The 24001-nt window shown below is 35.0% G+C and overlaps 2 protein-coding genes and 1 pseudogene across 3 annotated transcripts; 1 reads left to right on the top strand and 2 right to left on the bottom strand.

Moving 5' to 3' along the window:
• Positions 1-254: 254 nt before the first annotated feature.
• LOC102598680 (GATA transcription factor 26-like) lies at positions 255-8054 on the bottom strand. 2 transcript variants are annotated; one of them, XM_006361095.2, is made up of 8 exons: positions 7531-8054; positions 4686-5051; positions 3582-4011; positions 3134-3206; positions 2647-2750; positions 2259-2445; positions 2053-2173; positions 255-869 (listed from the first exon to the last, which is right to left on the bottom strand). In XM_006361095.2, the coding sequence occupies exons 1-8, from the start codon at positions 7568-7570 to the stop codon at positions 559-561; spliced, it is 1632 nt and encodes a 543-aa protein (XP_006361157.1). In that variant the 5' UTR covers positions 7571-8054; the 3' UTR covers positions 255-558. The 2 variants fall into 2 exon arrangements, with proteins under 2 accessions (XP_006361157.1, XP_006361158.1); XM_006361096.2 differs by having other exon boundaries at positions 255-854; positions 7531-8052.
• Positions 8055-10673: 2619 nt separating this feature from the next.
• Positions 10674-12156, top strand: LOC102582584 (arogenate dehydrogenase 1, chloroplastic-like; annotated as a pseudogene).
• Positions 12157-12330: 174 nt separating this feature from the next.
• LOC102598335 (uncharacterized) lies at positions 12331-16771 on the bottom strand. The gene is made up of 3 exons (XM_006361094.2): positions 16482-16771; positions 15282-15392; positions 12331-13053 (listed from the first exon to the last, which is right to left on the bottom strand). The coding sequence occupies exons 1-3, from the start codon at positions 16596-16598 to the stop codon at positions 12844-12846; spliced, it is 438 nt and encodes a 145-aa protein (XP_006361156.1). The 5' UTR covers positions 16599-16771; the 3' UTR covers positions 12331-12843.
• Positions 16772-24001: the final 7230 nt, after the last annotated feature.

The raw sequence follows: 24001 nt of genomic DNA, 5'->3' as shown, positions 1-24001 counted from the left end.
ACCATTGTGTAGGGTAAAGTTTGCATACGCTCTATCCTCCCCACACCCCCACATGTGGGATTACACTGGGTATGTTGTAAACAAACCCTTGTGTGGTTCTCTTGGGGCAAACCTCTTAGTCACCCTTCATGCCAATTATTGGCATACTTGGAAGGAGCAAGGAACTCAGTTCCCTCCTTTTCGAAATTTGAATTGCCTTTGGAAGAAATAACTTTGTCATCAACAAAACCAACAGATAGAAAGGCTGTCCCCAATTTAAGTTGAAAAACTTTACTGCATACAAGTGCTGGACATTACCATCTTCCCCACATTTCCAGCTATATTATACAATGTTTGTCTATCTTTACAGAAAGAAAAAAAAGAGGGTAAACAACCATATCCATCAGCTAAATCCAAAATTTTGTTTAGTATAGCTCAAAGGGGAAACATAAACAGCACAACATCCAACTCTTTCAGCAAATCACCACATGATTGGTGAGGAACATGCAGACACAATCATCTGGTTTGGCTGAAGTAGCTTCTAGATGCCCTATGAAAGTGCAAACTATGATACTACCACTAGGGACGTACAAGATGTGGATACACAGAGCTGCTACTGGTGCTTGCTTGTGCAGCAAAATTAGATGTTGGTCGGAGGAGTTCTGCCTGCGCAAAGGAGCTGTTGGATGGCACATCCAGTAGCACGTCCTGGTCATTTGCAACATGGAAAGAATCCAGCACAGGAGAACTATTAGAAGGCAAGGGAAATAGGCATTTCAGACTGAAGCAAGAACTATTGTTGTCTACTAATTCCTTCTGCTCATAGCTACTTTTCATCACCACCCTCTTGGGGCTCTTCATTGCTTTCTTTGCACCTGAAGCGAAATGGTCTGCAAATTATTTACATATGAATTGATGATATTGTCAAAGTGCATACAGCGCATAGAGTTACGGAATTTTTTGTTACTTAGAGAAAAGATCTAGTATATCCCCCACCCCCACCCCAAGTCATATATGTGATAGACTAGACAATTGATGTATTATATAGAAACGATATTCCCACTTTTTTTTTCCCTTTTTGGTGGCAGGTAACATAGCCAAACGTGAGAGGGCAATGATTTTCTACTGAATAAGTTGCAATTCTTACCTAGATATCGGTCATGAATGTCACTACTTACCTGTTTACTACTGGGATGGAAGGTCCATAGGTATATAGTTTAAAAAAAGGGTGAGAGAAAGACAATTATCGAGATGAACTTTTTCTTTTCCCTATTTCCATCTTCCATTTCAATAGGTAATTTCTCTTAACAATTATCAAGCGTGAACCAAGCCCCCTCAAGACAGTAGGCCATGACACTGACCTTGTCTTACGAGCTATGTCACAAAATGTGATGTGTAAAATAACTAGTTAGAGGATTAGACACTCCATGCATTGCAATCTAGGACAGTAATAGACACAAGGATACCCTCCACATCCAAGCTATTCTACCACATCTCATTGTCTATGATGCTCAATTACTATCCCATGTAACCCTATTCCTTTATCTGTTTCTTGCATATTACAATACCAGAAATAATGAATAAGCTAGAACCTTTAATGAGAATTGTTCAAACTTATTTAAGCCCTCATATCTATCTTCTTTGTGCCATCTCTGCTTTGAGCACCCACACATGTAAATTCTATCTCCTCTCACAATCCTCAAGTAAATATTTGTGGTGGTTGAAACATAATTAAGTAAATAACAGTGTGCTCGAGCTCTCTCTAACAACTTCAACTTTTATATAAGATGGTCACACACTTCAACATGGTATGATGTTTGAGTCTCACCTCACCCACTAAAAAAAGAACCCACAACTGCTTGGTCCATTAAAAAGATCAGACCTCCACATGAGGGAGCGTGTTGAAAACATAATTAAGTAAACAAAAATGTGCTCTCTCTAACAATTTAAGTTTTTAGATAGATGGCTTCACACTTCAACGACTTTCAAGAGAATAGTCAAGCAATTAAGAGGAATTTGTTGAATGCCATAACATTGTTAAAAAAACAAAAATAGAAAAAGAGAGGCACCAACCTGCATACTTTGGATGGTGCCCCTCCAGTGGCCTCTTCACATTTACTGAATGACCTGTCCCAATAGCATTGGGCCCTCCTGTAACTTCATAACCATTGGTACTACTTGTACATTTTGTGTCCTAACATAAACAAGATTAGCTTCAGTAAAATTGCACTATTTATTCAGAAAAAGTAGAATGTTCATAAAAAAACAGAAGAACAAACCTTGAGAAGGCTGTACTTTTCCACCCACTTTGACTTTGTTAAATAGCACAATATTAACCTCTTCAAGGTCCTAGAATCTTCTATTTTCACCCCTGACAATGAGCTATCGAAAACACCTTCTGCAAGAAGTTTCTGGAAGGAAGACAAATTCTCCTCAAAATGAGAGCTCTCGAACATGTTTTTGAGACTGCAGATAGAGAAACAAGAGAAACACAATCAGAGCTTGACGAGGATGAAGAAGGAGGACAAAGAAGAGGACGAAGAGGAAGAAAACTTGATTCTTGCCACCCACTGAAATTGATTTAGTTATTAATAGTTCAGTGTTGTATATGTTATAAAGACTTCTGACAATTGAAAAGGATACGAATACAAAGTAAATTGTACAAACCTATCTGGGGGTGCAAAAGAATCAACAGGAGCTAAGTATTTTAGTAGTTGCTTCTGTTCATCACTTGTGAAATGCGTCACGAACTCTTCATAATTAAGTACATCCTGAACCATATTATCATAATTATATAAGTTCTGAAGCATTGCAACAGAGTATTGCTTGGACCTGTACTGATAACAATTAACAATTGACAACAGAGCCACAATCAAGTTGAACATTTGCCAAATATATTCTGACTTAGAAAGGAAGCTAATCCTTGCAAAATGCAAGATATATTTGCAATTCAAACATATTCAAATGATAATCAAAAGCAGAAAACCATTTTATATCTACAGACAAGAGCAAAATCCATGAACACAAGGAAATATTCTGGAATACGAAATGTATTCCAGATGCAAAGACAAGTGTGCCTTGTAGGAATTATTCCATTGTTATATTAGATGAAACTAAAAAATATTTGTAATGAAATCAAAAAGCAGCAACTGACCTTCAGGTCTATATGGCACAGTGGTGAAGTATGATGTCCAAGAATGTGCAATTTTTCAAGGTGATCCTTATCCCTGCATTTAAAAATAAAATCAGAGGATGGAAAGCACACATCAAGGCAAAGAGAATGGTTCTAAGCTCTTGGAATAATGGAATTATGGTAACCAATGCCACCACAAGCTTGAATTATCCATCTGATGCCACCACAAGCTTACTGCACAATTAGTAATTGTAATGAAATACCAAGTGGTCCAGAGCATGTGCTGGTCTGATTTATATTTCTTCCTGATGCATATTGGTTCTTTTGTGGAGCCACATCACAACTTACATTAACAGGATATTCATGCATTTAAAACCTCATATCCATTTTCTTCCAGTCTAACACATGCAGCAGCACCTTTATTTCTCAAGACATTTTTGCATGCTATCAAGATTAAAGAAGAAAGCACCTTTTAATCTGGTGTTGTTCCATTCCCTGACTGTTAGGCTTCTTGGTTCTCTCCGTGCCAAGATTTGGTAAATTGACACCCCTATTAATATTTACAGGTGGGGTAGACAATCGTGAATAAGCCTCATTTACATAACGTCGCTTGTTATTAACCGACAGGGAACTGCCTTCTGATTCTTCTTCTCTACCTATTGAGTTCGGATGTCGAATAAGCACACTTCCATGTCCAATCTCAACAGAGACCATAGGCTTGTCACTCTCAAAAAGCAAATCCTCTTCAGAAGATCCAGAGAAGTATGAAGATTGTTGTTCATGTAGGATGGTACACAGGTCTTTAGTGAGCTTTTCAACTGAAGAATGCTTTGAACGACTTATGCAGGTTCTCTTCCTTGAAGGCACCATTGCTTCCCATTTGTTGGATTGGGCAGGGCCTGATAGCACAATTAAGGGGGAAATATTTTATGATGCCATAGAATCACCCAATTATGCAAGAATTCAGTGAGCGTTGTCTTCAACTATGAAGTGAAGGTTAGAATGAACAAGACAAATACAAAGTATAAACAAAGAACAGAAAAGAAAAGACGAGAGAATGTATAACAAATGTGGTAGGGAAGAAGATACTATTCAAAGTACCTTCTGTGATTTGATTGAGAGAAGAGAAAGGTCTAGATTTTACCACTAAGTTTTCACTAGAGAAGGTACTAACCCTGGGTGTAATATTGGTCATTCAATCAAAAGATGTAGAACAGAAACTATGATCATCACCAAAAATGACAGCCTACAGAATATTTCAAGTAGCTCACGAGAAAAGATATACAGGAACATATCTACATCTTGATGAATCAAATAATTCAGTTCCAATATTGGTAATTCAATCAAAAGATGTAGAACAGAAACTATGAGCATTACCAAAAATGACAGCCTACAGAGTATTTCAAGTAGCTAACAAGAAGAGATATACAGGAACATGTCTACATCTTGACGAATCAAATAATTCAGTTCCAATATTTTCAAGCTTTTGTAGTTCATTGGCTCTGTTCCAATATCCAGTTTTTGTAGTTTGTTGTCTCTTTGGAAATAGAGCCTGCATTAACAAATTAATTACCTGTCAAATCACTTGCTTCAGTACTACCAAATTGTGCAGAGCTCTCAGTGTTAGAGATGGCGGATCCAGAACTTGACCTATTGCTTGTATCTTCATCTAAACCCTTAAGGAAACCCTGATAATAATCAGGAGGAGTTCTAACTACAGTATTATCATGATTTTGCTTTTGTTTCAACACCTTTGCCTCTTTGTTCTTCAAAGACATGTTTTTGACCCTACACACCCTATATTCTTCTAGATCATCAGACTCTGGTCGTGCATGCAGAGGAGTATAATTTGCCAATGTTCCTTTTGTTCTCCACCGAGATCCACATGCATTGCACAATATTGGCTTTTCTGGAGGCCCATTACGCCAAAGTGGGGTGCCTGCAGCAATACGTTGATGTTAAGAGTGTATTCTACATAGATACGGAGGGAAGAAAGAATGGCATCTGAGAATTGAAACTAGGAATTTCACACACATTACAAGAACATTAGCACACCCCTGCAATAATAATCTTAAATATGCAATGTAAATTTGATCACTTCTATTTTTTAATCTTTTTCTTGGTTGTCTTTTTTCCATTAATTGGGGGAGGGGGAGGGAGATGAAGAGGCAAAAGGTCTTGCATTTCAAAAGTATGGAAGAGAAAAACAAGGATTTGTGAGAGAATTTCATTCAGAATTGCTTTGTAAGCCCATGAACAATCCCAAGAGCAAACCTCTCCTTTAAATGCAATTAACTCTATCAAAAACTTCAACTATTCTGATGTAAATGAGAGACCGAAAGTTTCTGTAGAAAAATCCATAAGCGTTGTAGTGGTCCAGCTACGAAGCAAAAGTTATACTGGCAAAAGAGAGAACATCAAGGAGCAAGAAAACAAATCATGGAGTTGGAGAACAAAGGGCGCATCTAAGCAATAACAGGGAAAAGGAAGTTTATTTGCCTATCATCTCATGGGCAATGAACACTGGAGCATGGAGTTTCCTTTTGAGAAAAGCAGAGAGTGGTATAGCTGGCTATTGCAATGCACCGTAATAGTCACTTAGTATGCAAATAAATGGAAAGATATACAAGGTTTCTTTTTCAAAAGGCTCAACAGTAAAGGTAAAATTGATACTAGCAGCTGATTCCATATATTTTTAGAAAGAAAGAACAACAGGATAAAGCACATAAGTGATAATTGTTGTCAAGAGAAGTGAACTAAGGAAATTCTTCTTCATTGTACAACAAGACAACCAAAGGTCCAAACTTTTATAGAACAACTACACCAAGTCTAGAACACCATAAATAGGAGCGAAAAACTGGATTGAATTTGAACATCAAAAGTCACGGCATTGCGTGGACTTCTAAAGACATTTGCTTTGGGACATTATATTACTAAAACAATGTGACATCAGTAAGAACTTCCTGTAAACCCAAGCCGAAGACATAGCAATAGGCAACCCACCAGTTTCTCACCTCATCTTCCAAAACATGTGTTACCTATGTTGAGTACAAGCTAAAAAAGCTTTTCCTAATGTCAACTACTACTTTAAGTAGCACCAGCAATGGAGGGGAAAGCGAAACTTACCAAGTCTTTTCTTAGACAAGCTGAACTATGAAAGTTCCAAACGCGGTAGGTTATGCAGCAAAAGACGAGATAAGATTTCAAGAAGATATCACTTACAAAGTTACTATCTTCGTGATGTGCTGCATCTAACTAGAGCAAATGAATATAGAATATTCATAGCCGATTACAACAAGTTATCGAGTAGTAGGTGATTGACTTGATTGATTGATTTTGGTTGTTAAGAAAATATCATAAGTTTGTTAATGCAAGCATTTGACAATGTGAGGCCACAATTACAATGTTAAAGCCAACCCAAGGAGGATAAACACTGATTAACATATCAACTTGAAACCAATGAGCTCATTTTGTGAGGTAAAGAAACACAAGAGAACACTACAAGCCTTTGATCAGTGAACACTGATGAAGAATGTGCTACTGGCGCCTACTGCACCAGCGACTTGAATCCAATGTTTATATGAAAATATGAATGAGTAACAATCAAGCCACATATATGCCTGAACAATCACCCTTCAATTATAACAATCAGTAACATGAACTTTGAAAAGACCAGTCATCGGTAGGCATTTTTATGATGTGTTCATTATTAGAGGAACTATAATGTCAAAGAGCAAGAATTTCATTGGCACGAAAAGTGACACCTGAGGAAGTACATTTTTCACATATAGAAAGGGAACAAGGAAAAGAAGTACAGGACAAAAGTTCGGGAACATCCCTAAATTACATTGACCTATGAAAACGAAACAAAAGTTATGCTATGTTCATGATTAATGGATTCAAATTCACCACCATAATTGCCAGTTCTCCTCTAGATTCTTAGCAAGTTTTGAGCATATATATTTTCCACAAAGGAGTTGGCGGATTGGCTAGTACACAACATAGTGATGAGGGATAAAGAATGTTGGCAATAAACAGAAACCATTCAGAATCAAATTTCAACTCAAACCCAATAAACTAATCTAGAGATTTAAGTGAATACAACAACAACATACCCCATGAAATCCCACGAGTGGAGTCTAGGAAGAGTAGAACGCGCAGACCTTACCCCTACCTCATTGTGGTTAAGTGAATGTACAAGCTAAATAAACTCATACAACACATATCACTCATCAATTTTTATTGGTCAGTGATCTCTTCCCTAATGAAGCAACCAACATATGGTCATCCAGTTCAATAATTGAACAACTAAACTAATCCAATAAAAGGAACAATTTTATAAGCTAAAAAGACATTTTTTCCTGAAGATTAATAAATTCATGAGAGAGATAAAATACATTGAATAACCAAGAACTCACTTGTAACACCACAATGATAGCAAGGTCCTTGCTTTCCCATCTGTTCAATTTCTTTTTGCCCCTTAATTCCAGAAAAATATAAAATTTCAAAGTTTTTTTTGTTTCCTTTAGAAAATTTCACAGTACTAATAAAATGAAATATCTATTAAATTTTCTTTTCAGTATCTTATATTTGGTATATATATGTTACTGGGTATCAAAGCTTTTCTACAATAAAAACACAAAAAATCCAAGAACATCAAGAACAGTCTGTAAAACAAAAGTCCCAGAAAACCCACTGAAAAAAGGCAGTTATGAACAGGTAAAAAAGGGATTAAAGATGGGATTTTTCTTTTCAGCTGAGAATTTGTACAATCCAATAAAGAAGAAAAATGGGTACTGAAATTTAAAGAAATTTTATGAACATTTAGGAAAAAGGAAGGTGAAATGTGAACGGAAAATGGGGTTCTTGTTGTTTTTGTAAATATAATACTAGATGTTTTGGTTTCTTTTCTTTCTTTGGTGTTAAATCTTCTTGAAAAGTTCTAATCCCTCTTTATTTATTGGAAATAGAAATTAATTTTTTTTACTCTTTTTAATCTTTGAGTAAATAAACTTTATTGTTTTAGGTATGAAGAATATTACTGCTAATGTCCTTGTTGACTACAGGTTATTCTTGATAATACCCATTTAAAGTGTTTAAATTGTTTTTGCTAAGAATTACTCTTAAAGTAAGGATCAAGATTAGGATATTTTTAAGTTTATTTTTTAAAAAAACAAATATATAGTATAAGATATTAAAAGGAATAGAAAAGTAATTGTAAGAAAACAAAAAAGAGGAGAAAGAAACAAAGGAGTTTGTTTGAACCCTTTTTATCAACCCTCTGTCTATATTGACTTGTGATAAGTAAGAACATCTATTCCATTAAGTTTCAATTTATTTATCTTATTATGACTTAGCATAAAAATTTAAATTTTATGATTTTAAATATGTTTTTGTAGAAAATTGAAACTAAAATATTGTTTTAGAAAAAATATTTTTAAAAAATAAGATAAACAAATTATAAAACAGAAGAAAAGTACTGTATATTCCTATATGCCTTGTGATGACATGAGGTTGATTAGTTTAAGTTATCTTGAAGTAGTAGGTCTTTGGTGCAATTTGTGCTTTAGTTATTGGTTTTCACTCTTTACAATCACAGCCACATTTTGACCATTAGATCTCTCCTCCTATAGAGATTATATAATTATGGGTCCCACTCATTGGCATGCACTGACTAAGTTCTCATTTTTACTAGGTCTTCAATAAAGTGGTTGTCAACATTTATGTCTCATATCATGTACTTGAGACTTGAGAGTAGTGTGTTGTGAACATAGGAGAGTTAAAACATAAAAATTCCTTAATTTGGAAAAATTGCATATACTTTTACCTGATAAAAGAAGAAGTTGCTCGGATGGCAAGCATTCTTCACTTCCAATTTTAAGGTTGTTAGTTCACCGGTGAAATAAAAAAAGGTAACAATACTTTCACAGCAACGGAATAAAAAAATATGATACTTACGAAAGAACAAAATAAGCAACAGTTCATTATTACAAGTATATTACAATCAGACACATGGACAAGTTTGTCCCTCTTGTGTTAGTTTTAAAAGTTTGCTATTTTCAGTAAAGAAAAATAATCAGTTTTAGAGCTGAAGCTGAATGTGATTACTGGAACAATAAACCCCTTTATGCTGGGATCGAAAGGAAAAAATCCCATTGGGAAAATGTATAATGTACAATAGGAAACATGACTAGCATGTGTAATTGAAGCAAACAAAAGTAGATTCTGGCCTCTACTCGTTCCAAATTTATCATATGCTCTGAAAGGGACAGCCAATCGAGTAAAAAGTAGCTTAGACCTATCAAGGGCATGAAGGAATCCGCTACCTTGCACAGTCTAGGTATCGAATAACTCTCCCCACCAAGGCTTAGGAAGATAAAAAGATATCACCAACCTTTTATTTATCGATGCTGGAATTCGAACCTTGATATTCCATGATTTGCATCCTACTTTATTGACTATTATGCATCACCCTTCCGTACAAAGGTTTTTTCAATTTTTTGAATAGTTTATCCGCTCAATTCTTTTTGCTCAATATGTTTTTAATTGTTAGCAATTTTAAGAAACTACTTTCTGAGCACCTTACTAATGAAGTCCTATTTCTTACTCAAAATGTGTCACTGTTTTTAAAGGACCCACAAAAGACATTCCAACTCTCAAGGCTTCGTATCATTATTCTTCAAACCTGCTCATGACTAGTTTCTATTTGGACCACAGACAAAACAAGCTCTGATCACAGCCTTTTGATGAGATTACTGAGGCTTCCCTCTGCTCCTACCGTACTCCAGCTTGATAGTTTCCATCACCTATCTAGGGTTGAGCCCTAGAATTTGATGGCGGACTTAAAAAGCCATAATGAACATTTCACTTAAAAACGAAAAAACGACTCTCTAAGATTGTGAGTACAGAAGTCGGATTAAAGAATAAAATCAGGACCACCAAGCTAATAGTCCATCAGCATGCTTCTGAATTAAACATGAACATAGAGTCATAGACAGAAGTAGTATTCAGTGCAAGCAATAAAAGGGATGATAAAAGTAGGGAAAATGGTGGAACTACTTGAAGAATACGGAATTGAATGAGAGAGCAGCTGTTTCTCCCAAGCATTTGCAGGTTCGGCTTTCTCGTTTTGTGTTAGATATATACATATGTTTTTAGAAAGTATTTTCTACCGCGTAGCAAGATTTTTTTAATCATTTCTATTATATTTGGCATGGAAGTACGTAGAAAAAAAATACTACTCCTATTGATAATTCTTTTACTGATAATACATGAACAAACAACATGTTCATCTTCGGATTTAGAATTGGTTCAGTTGAAATTATTGAAGTACAAAGGACAATAACATCAGGGGTATTGCTTAAAAAATCATGTGGATTAGTAATATGAGAATAATTTGTTCTTGAATGAGCAAACATAATATGATCTTGACGAACAAAGGCTTTTACAAGAAATTGACCCAAGTTACAAAAATCCACTAGGGCAATTTTGAGCCTAGGTGACTGACTGAGCATATTGATTTGACACCAATACTTCATAATGATATGGATGTGCAGTATCAATGGCTTTGATACGTAAGCGGCTGATTTGTGATGGAGAAGAGACAGAGAAGTGAAGGTTGCTACTGCTAGTGGGTTGGTGAGATGAGACCAACGATTTTAATTGGAGGGTGGGGGTGGCTTGGATTGAAAGACATGAATATGGTATTTGTCTATATAGAAAGATTCTTGATTTTTGATCTTTGATTCTTGAAATGTGAAAAATAGAATTTTTTATAAGATTAATTTGAGGGATTTGGACGATATTCCCTTATATAAGAAGCTTAGCTGACTGCTATTTCGGGGTGACATTCCATTGAGCTGCTTCTTAATGCACTCTAAAGCCTATTGTAGTAAGAAGCACTTTAAAGCCTATAATAATAAACACTGCACTTTAAAGCCTATAGTAGTAAACACGTTACCAGAAGCACTTTAAAGCCTATAATAGTAAACACGTGCAGCACCTTTAAGATTTTTCTTATGGAATATCGGTTGAAATAGCAGTCAGCTAAGCTTCTTATTTAAGGGAATATCCTCAAATCTTGTAAAACTTCATTTGAAGAATCAAAGATGAGAAAATCAAGAATCATTCTGTATAGACAAATACCATGCATGTTGTCTTAATTTCACCCCACTTCAATCCAAGCCACCCCACCTGCAATTCAAGGTCATGTTGTGTTTGCCCATTCAAGAATCGATTATTCCCATATTGCTAATTCTTTAGGGGTTTCTTTTTTCCAAGATCCACGTGATCTTTGCAGTGAGCAACACCCTGGTGTTTTTTTCCTTTGTACTTCAATAATTTCAACTGAACTTGTTCATAGGTCACTAGCTACCAATTCAAAGGCTGAAGAGGAACATATTGTTTGTTAATGTTTTATCAGTAAAAGAATTTCCAAAGAACATTTCTCTACAAGTTTTGCCTATCCATTTTGATATTCTTTGTACTCATCCCATGTTTGGACCTGAAAGTGGTAAGAATAGTTGGAAAGGTTTGGCCTTTGTGTTCAAATTGGTGAAGGGAGATCAAGAACAACAAGCGTTGACAAGTTTCTTGATATATTTGAGAAAGAAGGGTGTATGATAAGCTTGCTGCAGATTCACAGTTTATTACACATACAATGGGGAGGGTGTTAACTTCTCCAACACCTCCTATTAATACTAAAGGGTATGAGAATTTGGTGGAGAATGCTGCTAGTGATAGCTTTGACTTGTACTCTGGGCTGTTTATGTACGATAAAAATGCTATAGAGGAGTTGGAAAGACTTGACTTGGCTTTTGAGGCTTTGAAGAAGGAGTTATTTGGGCATTTACATGATTTAACAGCCCCTTCATCGGATGCTATTAAATCTCAGAACAACTGAGGGAATTCTGAATCTTGGTTTGTCTGCATTTTTGTTGGTGATGACCTCTTGCTCTGGGATTCAAAGGATGTATTATTAACACAATCTTTAATGTGGCAATTCAATACTAGCAATGTAACTATGGTCTATGCTACAAAAGAAGAAGAAGAAAGTACTAAATATTCTTGTATGCCTTGTGATGACATGATGTTGATTAGTTTAATTTATCTTGCAATAGTAGGTAACAATACTTTCAGTAGTGGGATAAAAAAAAGTAAAAAAAAAATTGAGGCATAGAACAAGAAACATATGTGATATATCTTAAGATTGAACAAAATAAGCAATAGTTGATCTTTACATAATGAGAATCGAGTTATTTCCTCATGAGTTTGAGACTTCGATACCAAGAAAGATTCTTCATCACAAATTTCTATATTACAATCGTCCGTATGGGCAAGTTTGTCCCTCTTGTGTTAGTTTTAAACGTTTTCTTCAGTTTTCAGTAAGAAAAATAATCTGTCATAGAGCTGAAAAGCTGAATGTGATTACTGGAACAATAAACAACTTTATGCTGGGAACAAAACGAAAAAACCCCATTGGGACAACGTATAATTTACAACAGGAAATATGACTAGCATGTGTATTGAAATAAACAAAAGTAGATTCCGGCCTCTACTCGTTCCAAATTTATCAGATGCTCTGAAAGGGACAGCCTGGCAGATCATCTTTTTCTCACTCAGATCGCCAAAACCATGCCATATCTAAGAAGCAAAACTATATGAATTCGTATAGTTTCATTATCAAGAACAATTTATACCTCTACAAAATCATCTTTTACTTCTGGTGGAATCTATGTAGATGCTTTATCTTGGTCATGTTTATTCGTGCCCACATTTTCTGCACTTATTAGCTTTTCCGCCTGAAGTCTCTCAAGAAAAGCTTGCTTCTGCAGGATATTCATCATATCCTTAGTTCTATTCTCCTCTCCTTCAAGCTGCATTTTCACTATTGTTTCTGCTTCCATGTTTATTGGCTTGAAATAGTCATCAACAGCAGCCTCCTGAAAGCATTCACCAATTTTTTTTTGAGCAATGAGTCCAAGCCAGAAGATCAGCCAAAGCACCAGGAGTGGCATATAACATCAGCAAAGTAATAGAGTGGACTCTAAAGGCAACTCTAGTACCCTACTACGTATTAAGTTCCTGATACCTTGACGTCACAATACAATTAAGTGAACGAAGAGATGTTAAAATTATGTAAAGCCAGCTTCTACAAAAATGTACGGAGAGAAACACAGAGTAAACAAGAACACTGTTGGGCACAATGGAAAATCAAAATATGTAAATCATCAAATCAAAGGTCAAACAAAGCCAGAGGAAGTCACTGGAGTAGCAAGTTGAAGACAAATGGTGACATTGATGAAGCAGCACGTGGTAAAGTCCAAGCGTAAACCAGAGACAGCCAAATAGTATAAGCAAGAAATCAATAATGAAGGCTTGAAGGTTTAACAGTACAATTGAGTAAAAAGCAGCTTAGACCTATCAAGGACATCGATCAACTTGGTTCAAGATGCTTGGCTTGAAAGGAGTGCCAAATACCAACACTTTCTCAAATTCAATATACTCAAAAAGAACAATTCATTCAAATGAATACATCCGTGAAGAGGCTTCCCTCTAAATCAGGATTTTCAGCCATTAAAAATCAAAATTTGGGACAAACATATCAGGTTTTCATTCAAAATCCAAGGTTTGAATGATGCAAGCTCAATATTAGGTTATCTACGAATTCCCTTCTTTTTTTCTTTTTTTTGAGGAGGGGAGGTAGGGGTAAGTCAGGTTATATGATGTGCAAAAGTGGAATGGTATATTCTCTCTAGACCCAAGAGTTCTCAGAAACTAGGTAAAAAATTTAAATGTGGCCAAAAGCCACAGGTTAGTCTAGGTTCACACCTGAAATTGAGCCAAATTAAGCTTAAGCCAAGAAAAAACTGGTTAGTGCCTCCGCCAGTTGGCTTATTCAATTGCATTCCACTTTCTTCTATGTTCTCCTCTAGAGCTGGGGGTATAAGTTTAGCCTTTAAAAATGGAGTTCTGTGGTCCTAGAAAACAATGTTTTGAAACCCACTTTGTGCTCTGAAAGTAGAACGTTTCTATTTTGTGAAATTCATCAAGCTGCTTCTGTCTGTGCCAGGAGGAAAGGGATACAAGAAATCTAGACTCTCTGAAAAGAGTAACATCTGGAGGAGTGAAAGATAAGAAAAGGGATTCATTTGTTGGAAGTTGGCTACATTGAAGACCAAAAGATATGGAAGCAGTATTACATAATTTATTATGTAAGATTCTTTCACATGTTTCTGTTCCCTTTTTGTGATAATGGCGGTATCCAGACCAGCTTGCAACCCACCTTGACTTATTTCATCGGGTATCTGCTACTACAGGTACCGAATAACTAAGCCCACCAAAGGCTTAGGTAGATGAGAAGATATCACCATCCTTCTATTTACCGAGCTGGGATCTGAACCTTGATATTCCATGATTTTCATCCTACTTTATTGACCACTAGTCCACACCCTTCAGTGCTAATGTTCTTTCAATTTTTAGAATAGTTTTTCCACTAAATTCTTTTTCCTCAATAAGTTCCTAATTGTTACACCAACTACCAATTCCAAAACCTAATTTTTGAGCACCTTACAAAGCACTATTTCTTGCTCAAATCTGTCTCTAATTTTTAAGGACCCATGACAAAAGACATTCCAACTCCCGAGGCTCCATATCTTTTACGTCTTCAAACTAACTGAATGCCTATCGGTAGCTCATGACTAGTATCTATTTGGAGCACAGACAAAACAAGGTCTCAGAGCCTTTCGATGAGATAACGGAGGGTGATTGTGAGTACATAAGTCGGATCTTCTCAGCAGCAAATGCTATGCTCTAGCTAGTTTTCAAGAGGCATTAAACTTGTTTTCCGAGAACACTCTAAAAACAAATGCATATTAAGATACAGTAAGCATGGATGCAGGAAACTATGCCCACTGCTCACTTGAAATGCCCTTTATAGTATTGTGGAATAGATCTGAAATTGTCTTCGAGACTTCAAGAATGACCTAACACTACCTCTTTTGCAAATAATACACAGCAATACCCAGGAAAGCAGAACAATATTAAAGAATTAAATTAGGGCCACCAAGCTAATCCATCAGCATGCTTCTGAATTAAACACGAACAAAACAGAAGTCTTAAGTGCAAGAAAGTAAACCACAGGTAAAATTCCAGAAAATTGTGAACTCACAGTTTCCTCTAGCTTCTTATTCAAAGCTTGCATCTCTTCCACCATGCGCCTAACTTCTGACAAAATCATTTGTTCAGGAAGCTTCCTTATTGCTACCTTCCTCTCCTCCGCCTGTTCAGACATTACATACGAAGAGAGAGAGACAAAATAATAAGAGTGTCGAACCGAAGAAAACAACTAAATAAAAATCTACCACCAATACTTTTTACACTTTTGATCTGTTAACTTTCTTCGGGGTCTCTCTTTACTAATTGTATACCCAAGAAATCATCTAAGTTCCATGCTACGTGCACATGGACAGTTATCTTATATTAGCAGGGAGGGAGAAGTACAGCGTGTTAGCAAAGAGAATCCAAACCCAAGGTATCATGAAGGGGCAAACCAGTTTATAGCCACAAGCATCAACAGCAATTCTTCTACATTTTGGACTGTGTTAGCATATATGAGTTCACTCAAGGTTTATCAAATTCTTTGACATTTCAATAACCAGCAGATCGTCTCTCTAGAAAATTGCTTTCACACAGAATTTGGAAGAGACCCCTCATTAAAAGAACCTAGATGCTTAATGGAAAACGAAGCTTGTGAAGCTGTAACCCAACCTAACAGAAATTTGCATAAACTTTTTGCTATCTGGAATGCTACAACACATTATTCGCCCCAACATTTCTCTCCACAACCCAGAAGTCGAAAGTATGTTCACTAGCTATTTAGATGCCAAAACATTCAATTTGCATATGAATACAAATAGATGCACTGTCCACTACACACTCTAAGTACAGCGCTGAAATGAATCGAAAACCGTACCATGGTTCCATTGATGATTTGAGTTGGATATATCACATCAAACAAAGCTAGTCTGTGTTGACAACTTATTACTACAGGCAAAATCACATCCTAGACGTTAATTAACCATATTATGCAACAAATAGCAGAGGCCTTCCAAATTTCGTTTTGTTTTCTAATCCAACTCAACAGTCCCAATCGACTACATTTTGGATTAATAAGAAAATGCTGTTAGCTCAAACAAAATACAGCAAATAGTTAACTACACCTCGATCTCAAATTAATTAAGTTCCTTTAATATCTAAATCCGCTTTATTCAGGTGCACTTCCTTCCAGTAATAACTAATCTGGATACAATGATAACCATAGAATCAGATTTAACAATTAAGAAAGTGAAATGAAAATTGATTGAATGACCTGTTGAAGACGTTGTTGCATCTGCAATCGATAAGATCGGATTCTACGCTCTTCGTAGCCTGAAAGAACCCTAATATAGAACATTGCTTTCTTCCCAAATTCTATAAGCTTCTTCATCTTAGGTAATCAAGCTTCAATTCCCCAAAATCACTGGTAACGTGAAATGATCAGCAGCTTTTTTATTTCACCTTTGAAGAACAGGATTCATTGCCAAGCTGAAACTGAAGCTGAAGAAATTGTTCCCCTGTATTTTCTATGTATTTGGTGAAAATTCATTTTTTTATCAGTAACGTGGGAATATTATAAAAGAACCAAGTGTGTTTAAGATATTCCTTGTTTTTTTTTCCTCCGTGTTTCGAGCGGAGCTCCAACTAAATTTTAATCGCGCGGGGTGAGACTTCCAACAAAAAAAAAAAAATCATATCAAGACTCAAACTCGAAATCTCAGGTCAAGGTGAAGCAGTACTATGACTGCACCACAACCCCACGTTGGTAAAGGTATTCCAAATTGAGCATATGCAGTTTAATGGTATTTTCATTGGTCAGACTTTTGAAATTTATTTTGAAAAATATTTTTAAATTTTTTAAGTGTTTCTTGTAATAAAGTAATTTGTGTTTGATTAATTAGTTTAAAAAATATTTTTGGGCTATAATTAATAGGTGTTTGAATAGAAATTTTAAGAGTTTAATTTCATATTTTGATTTGAAATCAAACGTCCGTCTATGAAATTTACCAAAAATTTCTGATTCAATTTCAATGTCAAACTATTAAGAAGTTGGGTTTCAAAATGTGATTTTATTAATGTAAAATTTGACATATAAATTTATATTTTATAATTAAAAAAACTAAAATTAAGTAACAAAAGCAATCTCATGGCTTTCGCTTTCGTGTCTCTTTAAAAGTGCAATCGTGATAAAATTTTGATTTGTATAATCATCAAGGACACAAATTATGTATATTGTGTGGAAATTTTTTATTAAAGAATAACAAAATAATTTGTAATCAAAAATATTTATTTATAAAAAATAGAAATATATGATTTATTAACATAGTATCTTAGATATTTTTATACCTTATTTATGATTTGCTCTTTTGATATTGTACGAGAATTGATTTTTTTTTTTAATAGTTTCATAAATTGTAGAATTTTTATGTTTATGAAAATAAATAGGTACTACAACTTAAGAAATTGAATACATGTTTAAACAAATTTTCAAATTTAAATTAGTGTTTCAAATGATAATTTGAAATCATGTCCAAATGCTCCTTTAATTTGTTAAAATCTTTTAAAAATTGATTCTAACTTACATTTTTAATTATTGAAAATATTAAATCTTGTTATTCATCGGAAATAGTTATTTTCCTTCAAGAATCTGGTCAAACACTTCACATTAAAAATAGGTACTTTTGCAGTTTTGCTCTCCCAAAAATTTTGCTAAAACAAGTTATACTCACATATGAACTGGTCATTCCATGATTGGTACAAGGATTATCTTAATTTATAATTAGTTGATTAATAGACGAAAGGGGAAAATATACCCTTAAAGTGAAATTGAGAGTATCTAATACATTTCTCAAAGTATTAAATTTAATATATTTAAAGAATGAAGATCAAAGAAAATATAGTAAACAAGTAAAAATGGATAGAAGAAGTAATATGTTATATGTATTAAATAATACTTCTTCCGTTCAATCATAGTTATTTATTGTACTAAAAATAGTTGTCCAATAATACTTGTCCATGATAATTTACTTTTTGTCTTGTCTATTTTATCTTTGTTATTAAATACTTTATCATCTAAAATATTTTTTAAATTATTAAAATTTAATGAAGTGAAAAGATAAAATAATAATATTATCCTTATTATTTATTATTTCTTAAAAATATGCAAGACAATAGTGGAGAATTATTATTGAATAGAGCGAATGGAGTATCCTAACCCTACTGTAAAAGCTGCATAAATATCTCTTTGAAATAACAAACAAACTTAGGCGAAATGGTCTGGTGAACCCTTGTACTTGTATATGTTTGTATTCTGAATCTTTCTACTTACCCTTTTGTCATCTGGACCGCTGAACCCATCCAAACCCAACATTTTAAACACATTTTTTGATGTGGCATCCTATGTGGAAAGAATCCACAAGGAGCGTGTGAAACACACAAAACAAGAGCGTGAGACACCTTCAAAAGGCAAAAAGGATAAGATTTTGACCTTTAAAGACAATCTCTTCTTCCTTATTTTTACTCAGCACTATTGTTGGACAAATTTGAGCTTTTTTTCTCGATCTTATCTCTTCAATTTTTTTCTCTTTTATTTTGTTCCTTCGATTTACTCATCTCTTTTTTTGTGTGTGATTCTATTGTATTTTTGTTGGTTTGATTTTATTGGTCTTCACGATGACTATTCGATGTTGCTACTGTGGAATATATGTTGAACTAAAGACATCAAGAACACCAACTAGTCCTAGAAGAATGTTTTGGGGTTGCCAAAAATATTCATCCAGTAATGGGTGTGGATTCTTACGATGGGCTGATGCAAATGATTCGACATGCCAACAACAGTACAACATCAAGAATACATCAACGAGTTCAGGGCAAAGAAGACAAGGAAGACAAGGATCAAACACTAGTATTGCTATCACTATTATTGTGATTGTTGTTATTTGATTTCTAGCTGTTATTTTTAAGATATATTGATTTGTACTAGCTGTTATTTGATAATGGAATGGAATAACAAAGACATTGGCCTCAATAGTTGACTGTATTTGCTTAAGAAATATGAATAGCAACTTCATTCAAACACAAATTCATACAAAAAAACAAAGTCTTCCCAATAGCAACTTAACACAAATTCATACAGAAAAACAAAGTCTTCCCAATAGTAACTTAACACAAATTCATATACAAAAACAAAGTCTTCCTAATAGCAGAACCAAAGCAGTTGGGATCAAGTCATTAATCAAAATAAAGTTAGTTGAGATCAAGCCATTAAGCTAAACAAAGTGAAATCGAATGTGTGCCTTGAGTGTTTGGTGTGGCATGAGTGCTTCTGTAACTCTCTTCTCGTAGCTACCTTTGAGTAACTGCAGCTCTTCCCTTCCACCTTAGTCCATTGAGTTTGTAACCAAGATCAAAATTGGTAGGAGTTGAACTTGACAATGTAGCACTATGTAACACCCTATTAATATTCCCAGACTGAGAGAACAACAAAAATCTTAACTTAAAGATGAACTAATATCAATTAACACAATTAAATGTGTTTAAATGATAAAATGCATACCCTCTCAGTTACATTGTCACCTGATCCAAATAAGAGACCATAACCAGTTGTCTTTGCTTTTTTTTTTTTGTCTTGGTCTCTTATATCCAAGAGTTGCACCACCTCTCAAAGTGCTAATCTTTTTGTTTTGGTCAGCTGCACTAGAAGTTGATTGTTGAGTACTTAATGGAGTTGTTGTAGGCCTTCCACAAAATGTTGAGGTAGTTGCAGGTCTCACATCACTTGATGTAGCACTAGTATGCCTTCCACCAGATGTTAAGGCAATTGCAGGCCTCACACCACTTGATGAAGCATTTGTAGGCCTTCTAGCACTTGGTCCTGCATTTACACTTGATTGGCTTTCAATTGCAGCATTTGTAAAATCTGAAGTTGCAGCATTTGTTTCAGCAGTTGCATCACTTGTTCCAGCAGTTGCAGAACTTGTTCCAGCAATTGCAACACTTGTTCCAGCAGTTGAAGTTCCAGCATATAAAGTTCCAACATTTTTCTACAAACATATATTAAAGTCAAAAATATAACAAGAGTAAAATTCAGTAACATAGAGACATTAAAGCACAACTTATCAGAGTTGGACATCCTTTCTTGTTATGTTCAAAAGTATTACCCACAGAACACTTCATTTTTCTTCCCTTCCTTGTAGCCTTTCCAAACTTCTTCTTAATAGGCTTATCACTATCTTTTCTCCTGTTTTTTCCTGGTCTTCCTGGCATGGCAGTAATTTCAGGTGGTTCAATGGCTGGTCTTGTATTTTTTTGCCACATCTTCATGTTTGTTGATCTTAGGCATATTTATATGCCTAAGTTGTCTATATTGACCCATGAATTGATTAGATTGAGGAATGATCTTTAGTTGTTAACTTGATTTTTGGTATAACTTGTGATAATTGTGCACTAACACACATGATTAGTGTTCAGGATCATTCGAAGGAATTGGAGTTGGAATGAAGAAAGAAGGAGCAAAGATGTGCAAAAAAATGGCCAAGGCAAAAACCACCAGTGATTGGCACACTAGTTGGCGCGGCGCGCCACTAGTGGTACTTCAGAGTCCCTCCTAAGGCGCGTTGAGAGGCACGACGCGCCAAGGAGGGGACGTCAGAGTCAAGTGAGAAGCGCGACACGTCCATCTTTTGCCGACTTTGCCAAGTTTTAAACATTAAATAGGATTCCTAATTTGAGTAGGATTTGTTCCCAACTTTTCCTACTATTATAAATAGATTTTTAGGGATCCATAATCACGTTCAACTTTGGATTTAGGGTGCAAAGAGCAAGAATTCAAGTTTGTAATAGGTTTTGAGAGGTTAGATAGACCAGAGAATATAGAGAGCTCGGTCCACCCATTAGATTGAGGTGATTAGTGTTTAGGAGTGATGCCCGGATGAATACCTTGCTTGGTCACGAAATAGGATGAAATATAAGTGCTCGCCAGTTAGTCTATTTATCCCTGCTCAACGATGCAGTTAGATAGCTAACTGGGGTAGGCGACGAGAGGTGTATAACCCGAATCATTCCATCAACCCTATAAACCAGTAACTTGACAACTGAAATTAATTCTAAGCTAATAATATGATACATGATATTCAGTATATGCTACAGCCCTGAAATTGCTTTTTAACTTGCTTGAAACATTATATCAAAGTTGTTCACAATTAGTTACGTTTAATTAGTGCATAATTATTAGTAGATAAACAATAAATCATCAACTCTTAAAAATGTTACTTTTTACTTTTAGTTGTAGAATTAAGTGAATATAAGTTGATCATAAGTCCCTTGGGAACGATAACTCGTTTCTTTAAGAATCTATATTACTTGCGCGATCACGTACACTTGCGTGTATATTGGGAAGCAACATTTGTCATAGGTTGAATAAACCTATTATAGGCTTTCAGGCCAGTGATCAACAAATGACCCAACAACCCAATCCTTATAATAAATTGATGTAAGCGCATGGCCACAAGGAATTCTCTTTAGTTGCCATGACCTACAATTATACACCTTCTTTTTGTTTATATGGTGAATCATTAATCTCAAAGCCAAGATCACCATTAAACTTTACCTCACAATTAACTGCAATTTCAGCATTTTTTCTAAGAATATCCATAGCCATTGGTGATACATCAGTAATCCATTTTTCTAAAAAATTTCTCATTTGATTCATTCTTTCCATAAATTTGACTCTTATTTTCTCTAGCATAATGATTATTGATTTCAACCTAGCACCTAAAATTCAACTGTTGAAAGTCTCACACATGTTGATCTCAATCACATCACACTTGCTATGTTCTTTAAAAAATGCCCTACATCATGCTTCTTTGTTATACTTTAACAAAGCTTCTACAATACTTTCTCCTAACTCACTCATGTCATCAACTGAAAACCTGCCAGAATTTTCTTCTCCTTTCTTCACCCATCCAGTCTTTCTTCTAGTTTGCTCATATATATGCCTAGCACACCATCTAATTTCAGCATTTTGACAATAATTCAATAGGTGCAAGATGAAGACCCTGACAAACAAAGAACATTTGACATACAACAATGTTAAATATCAATTACTCCAGAAATTAAAGAATAAATTTAACAAATAATATAGTAATACCTTCTGCATATCAGACATCATTGTTAGTCCTTCACCTTCTGTAAGCTCCAAATCATGTTTGATGCACTTGAGAAACCAAGAACATGTGTCTTTGGTTTCTTTATCAACTACTGCCCATGCTATAGGGTACATCTGATTATTTCCATCTTTGAAAATGCAAGATAACAGTTCACCTTTACATTCACTTTTGAGAATTGCACCATCTAAATCAATAATCCTTCTACACCCTTCTTTTCATCCACTTTTTAAAGAACCAAGATAAATATAAATGCTCGTAAACCACTTTTTAAAGAACCAAGATAAATATAAATGCTCATAAACACCTCTTTTTCTGGAATTGTGTTCTTGGATGTCCTAATAGATACAGTACTTCCAGAATTTGTGGTCTTTAATTCCTCAGCATAATCATACAACCTAGCAAACTCCTCTCTAAAATCTCTCAAATGTTCGTACATAACTCTCAGTTTTGCCTTTCTACAACTTGTCTTACTAATATACAAACCATATTGCTTTTGTGTTAAAAACTGAATCTGTTGTAGTTTGATAGTAGGCTCACTCATAATCTTCTCCTTGTAATGTTTACTAATCCAAATGGGGGTACACAGTTTGTTTCTTGTTCTTTTAAAACACTTGTGGACAGAAAAATATGTTTTAACAATGAAGTTTTCAGTGTTACCATCAATACTTCCAAGAATATGTCAAGGACAACCCGTTTTCTTACACTTTGCCCTTATCCTTTCCTTCTTATTAGGTTTCAATTTAATATTAACACCCTTCTGAATAGAGTAAGTTTGCAATGCCTCTCTAAACTCAATATGATTCAAAAAATCATATACAATTGAAATAAAACCTTTTTAGTAGTTGGATCAAAGTAGATCTTTGTACTTTCCTTCCTAGGTGCTGGATTTACCACTTCATCATTCTCAACAGGATCCCCTTCATCTTCACTAATGTCACTATTAGGATCTGAGCTATCAAAATAAGGGTCATCCCCACCCAAATTGCCTTCAAATTTCCCCATTTTCTTCTTATAAATGGCTTCAAAACCAGCAGCTATACCTATAGGACCAGATAGTATCTCCTCTAGATTTACTCTATCAGCCTTCTCTTTAACTTGTTCTTGAATGTTAGACTACCTAGCTTGAAGCAACTCCTCATCCAAACCACTCAAATCATCAATATTTTCATCAATATCATAGAGTGAATCAGAATCAGAATGTTCTTCAACTCTAAGGGAATGTTCTTCAACTCTAGGGGACTGTTCTTTAACTAAAGGGGACTGCTCTTCAACTATAGGGGACTGGTTTTGATTTAAATGCCTATTTTTATTTTCATTAAATGGTTGAGATGAAGACACATTAGCCCTATCTATTTGTGGGGAGGATGACAGATCAACCCTATTTTTGTGTGGGGAGGATGACAGATTAACCCTATATTTGCGTGGGGAAGAGGACACATCAACATTATTTTTTTGTAGAGAAGAGAACACATCAGCATTATCTTTTTGTGGAGAGGACACATCAGCATTAGTGCTAGACAATACAAGTATTTCCTCAACAGCTAAAGGTATACTAATGGGATGTACAACATATACACCAACAAAATCAGCTGTAACACCCCTAAATACTAACCAAGAGTCGAATGTC

This window comes from Solanum tuberosum, unplaced genomic scaffold, assembly GCF_000226075.1.
Source record: "Solanum tuberosum cultivar DM 1-3 516 R44 unplaced genomic scaffold, SolTub_3.0 scf00346, whole genome shotgun sequence".
Lineage (NCBI taxonomy): Eukaryota > Viridiplantae > Streptophyta > Magnoliopsida > Solanales > Solanaceae > Solanum > Solanum tuberosum.
The sequence above is the reverse complement of the archived record's forward strand: the minus strand, read 5'-3'. Positions and strand labels throughout refer to the sequence as shown.

Bases quoted from the DNA above. Each gene is read 5' to 3' on its own strand.
- LOC102598680 (XM_006361095.2), bottom strand. From the start codon at position 7,570: ATGGGAAAGCAAGGACCTTGCTATCATTGTGGTGTTACAA. The intron at 2,174-2,258 runs GTTTGTTCTTCT...TGTTTATGTTAG, and splicing joins AAAAGTACAGCCTTCTCAAG to GACACAAAATGTACAAGTAG. The intron at 870-2,052 runs GTTGGTGCCTCT...AATAATTTGCAG, and splicing joins GCACCATCCAAAGTATGCAG to ACCATTTCGCTTCAGGTGCA.
- LOC102598335 (XM_006361094.2), bottom strand. From the start codon at position 16,598: ATGAAGAAGCTTATAGAATTTGGGAAGAAAGCAATGTTCTATATTAGG. The intron at 15,393-16,481 runs GTCATTCAATCA...ATGTCTGAACAG, and splicing joins TGCAACAACGTCTTCAACAG to GCGGAGGAGAGGAAGGTAGC. The intron at 13,054-15,281 runs GTGAGTTCACAA...GAATGCTTTCAG, and splicing joins ATAAGAAGCTAGAGGAAACT to GAGGCTGCTGTTGATGACTA.